At 33.9% G+C, this 3,913-nt stretch overlaps 1 protein-coding gene across 2 annotated transcripts in view; it reads right to left on the bottom strand.

Moving 5' to 3' along the window:
• Positions 1-1,235: 1,235 nt before the first annotated feature.
• LOC107756599 (sushi domain-containing protein 6-like) overlaps positions 1,236-3,913 on the bottom strand; it is a 41,198-nt gene continuing 38,520 nt past the window's right edge. For both annotated transcript variants that reach the window (XM_016573779.1, XM_016573780.1), the window contains exon 7: positions 1,236-2,919. In XM_016573779.1, the coding sequence (XP_016429265.1) occupies positions 2,894-2,919 (26 nt within the window). In that variant the 3' untranslated portion in view covers positions 1,236-2,893. The remainder of the gene's footprint in view (positions 2,920-3,913) is intronic.

Raw genomic sequence — 3,913 nt, 5'->3', positions numbered from 1 at the left:
AGCCATGCCACTATGGGTTTTACCCATTTGTCACCAAAAAGTTTTTAATCATCTAAAAGATTATAAAATTTAGTATGATCAAATTTTCTTTCATACGTATATGTCAGAATGTATGTTGTTTCATTTTTGTTGTTTCACTGTTGCACTGAATTATTTCTCCAATATTTTATTTTATTTTCAAAAAAGTTATTTAAAACATTAAAGACACTAAAGACATTAAACATGTTAATCTGATAACCAGAATAATTTCATGCTTCTATTAGTTATCCAAAGTTTACAGTCCAATTAGAATTGTGTGTTTTTCTAGCAGTGGTTTGAAAAATTGGTTTCAAAAACTGAGATCAAGTTCTATATAAACTGTTTATTGTATACATTTAGCTGAATAATAGACTATTTAATGAGCAGGTTTCATTGTGACAACACGGCCTGCTATTGGGTCACAGTGGGTCACTGTTTTCTTTTCTCTTGGGCAATAACACTGGAAATATTCAGTAGCATTTTTTGCAGTCTGGACGGTTAGATATGTGCCGATACAGAAATTGACTTTCAAAAATAAACCTACCATGAGATATATATTCACTGCAGTGAAAGATGTGACAGGTAGGCCAGGTTTCTCTTGCACATAAACAGACCACGGGAACAGAGCATAAGGTTAGAGAAATAATGGCATTACATATACTTACAATCTACCCACATTCTGTTTGAGATCTTACGTAGACATACTTGACACATTATACTTATTTAGGTTCAGAAGCGAAGGGACAATTTACTGCGTTTGTCTGTTGACAATCTATATGCAGATCACCAGAGGAGCTGACTGAGTGCACCTAGTTATTGGTATTTTCATGTCAATTTTCTTCTGAAGCTTATGACTCACTTCACACAGTCCATTAAATGATGTTGTGCAAGCCTCTTTCCCTGTATCTGGCATCTTTCACGTATCCATTTTATAACTATCCTCTGAAAAAACCAAAAATTTAATGTTTCCTTTTCAAAAAAAAAAAAAAAAAACTCTTCTGAGGAAGTACGGGTGGATAATCTTATGTCACATCCTCAAGAGTAAAACCCTATGTCTGAAAATCTACAAGACAATGTTTATGCATAGAAAAGAAAAAGTAAGGCCATAAGGAAACTGAAGACAAATTACCATAAAGCCAGTGAGATGGAAGAAACACTTGATTACAAAGTGAGAAATGGATGAAATGTACAAGTTTTAAGGCAGCAGTAATATTTTGCCTTCAGTTTGCATGAAAAAAAAAAAAGTAAATCATTTTACAAAAACAAGCCAGGAACACAAAACTGAGGATGTGCAGATAGGCAAACTGCCCTCTCTCTCCAAAGTCAGACACAAAAATATACATAGGCCTATTTGATGCATGTTGACCAACAGAATTATGAGTCAACCACAGGGGATATACACAAGGTGGCAATAGGCAAGGATGTAAAATGCAAACTCAAACAAAAGATTCATTGGTTTTTTAAATGTCTATTTGCCAAAAGAACATTATGAGTGAAGAACAAGGCCATTTTCTGGAGCTATTATACAGTGCATTAATACAATGCACAACCTATTTGAGATCTTACAGGATATCTGATTCATTCTCCTTACAAATACCATTTTAATGGCACATGGCTGAAATTATTTATTAAGAAAACTAAACAAAAGGATCTCCTATCCTTGATAGTCATCTTCAAAATGTTAGCCATGCTGCAGCTGGCTTTGCAAAACATTCAAATGCAATATATGCGGTTTAATTTCCTTAATTAAAAGTGAATTAAACTTGCTCAAATCCAAAAATTATTAGTCAGAGTCAAAGCTCATAAGGTATAGCCCAGTAATGAAATTAGTCCACACCCCCCAAAAAAAGTCCTTTTGGAAAAAGAACATACAGGTGATTAAAAATGATATATATATATATATATATTTTTTTACTTGTGCGTGCAACACAAACATGTGAGAGATATACTCGCTTTTAAAGCAAGTCATCATGAATCATTTCTCTGAATGAGAACAGTAATCTCACAGCTGCTAACACAAAGTATATCTCCCTCACTTTGGACAAACAGACATGTAGACAAGGAACATCCATTCTACTTAAATAACATCTCAATTAGAAAATGGAGGTATTGAAAATGTTTCCTATTTTGGGGAAAAGAAGCCTAGATGATCCTTCAGCCCTCTTCGAATCACAACAGCCACATGTCACACAGGCATCACACACACACACACACACACACACACACGCGCACACACACACAGTGCACAGCACAGCACATGTACTTCTTGACAGATAAAAAGGCAAGCATGTATTTGAATTCAGTACAATGTAAATCGGTTCAACCCTGCGTCTCGCACAAGGGACGAGGCTATGCATCATGCTTTGATTGTGCCATGCTCCTGTGTGTATGCGTGTAGAACGAAACAGAAAAAAGAAATTGCACAGAACATGCAGCATTAAAGAGAAAAGGGCCTGGCTTAGCAAATCCTTGCTGAACTCTCCCCTTCACAAGAGGTCACAGTCATTGACGGAGCAGAGGTCCACAACGTAACCTGAATGCATTCCTTTGTAAATAGTGAACCCTCGCCGTGACGAGGTAAGCCTGTGAATGCAACTGATTATTAGCGCACCTGCAAGAAAAGGTGCGACGTGTTAAACTCGAGCATTTGCGCATCCCTTTGAGGGGTCATCCAGTCAAAGGTTCTTTCTGTGAAGAAGCTGCCGGACTCCATGGGGGCCACCCCAGGGGCGGGTGATTTGTTGGCAGAGGGACAGCTGAAAGATTTTATTTACTGCTGCGTTCTGTCGGGTGGCTTGGGGTAAGCGTTTGGTGGGAAGCTTTAGGGGTTACAGTCCTGGCCAGCGATGACAGAGAGAGGTGACTGCACACAGACTCAGGCTTCCTTTAGCAATGGAATATCTGGAGAAAAGAGATGAAGAAAGTATGATGCTAGGCACAGAAGTTAAGGTGATGCAAGAATTGTAATACATCACAAAAAAAAAGAAAAAATTGACAAATGCACCAACGGTGTGTACTGTGTAGCTATTGTTTTTTTTTTCTTAATTAAAAATGAAATTCACACATACAATGACTTGAATGCACATCTCCTGTAATGAATGTTTTTAATTTTTTTAAAATATAAATTACAATTCATTTTGATAGTTTTGGGGGACCGTCAAAAATGTCAGGTGATACAACTGTCCTGATAAAATAATGAAGAAAATATATATATATATATTTTTTAACCTTTTCATGACACAGCCAGGTACATGTTGTGGCCCAAAATATTTTGTTATAATATTTATGAATAAATAAATCTTTTTTTTTCAAATATCTAATTTGTACTAATTTAATTTTTAAAGTAAGTCATAAATGTTATGAATAAATATATTTGTTTAAATATATATATATATATATATAGAGAGAGAAACACATTAAAAAAATTAATAATACAATTAATAATAATTATTTATTCAATTTGAAATAATATGCATTTTGCAGTTATATTGTGTTTTAAACCTAATCAGACTTGAGCTTGTTTGAAAAAAGTTTCATAAAAAAATTACATCATAAATAAGTCAAATAATTTTGACAAGGTCAAGTTAGTTCAGATTGTAAAATATCATGTGGTGTGACAGCCCCAAGACATCGTTTTAATAATATTTATGGATCACTAATTAATATACTAATTAATAATCAGTTTAAAAAAAGTAAAATAATAATATTAGTAAAAATATTATAATATAAATAGAAATACATTTAATTAATAAACTAAATATAACCCTAAGATATATAATTTATATATATATATTAGGGCTGTCAATCGATTACAATTTTTAATCTGATTAATCACATCCTTTTTCTGTGATTAATCGCGATTAATCGCACACTTCATGAAATTAAGCATAGACCA

The sequence above is a fragment of the Sinocyclocheilus rhinocerous genome, unplaced genomic scaffold, assembly GCF_001515625.1.
Source record: "Sinocyclocheilus rhinocerous isolate Xijiao unplaced genomic scaffold, SAMN03320098_v1.1 scaffold683, whole genome shotgun sequence".
NCBI classification, from domain to species: Eukaryota; Metazoa; Chordata; class Actinopteri; order Cypriniformes; family Cyprinidae; genus Sinocyclocheilus; species Sinocyclocheilus rhinocerous.
The sequence above is the reverse complement of the archived record's forward strand: the minus strand, read 5'-3'. Positions and strand labels throughout refer to the sequence as shown.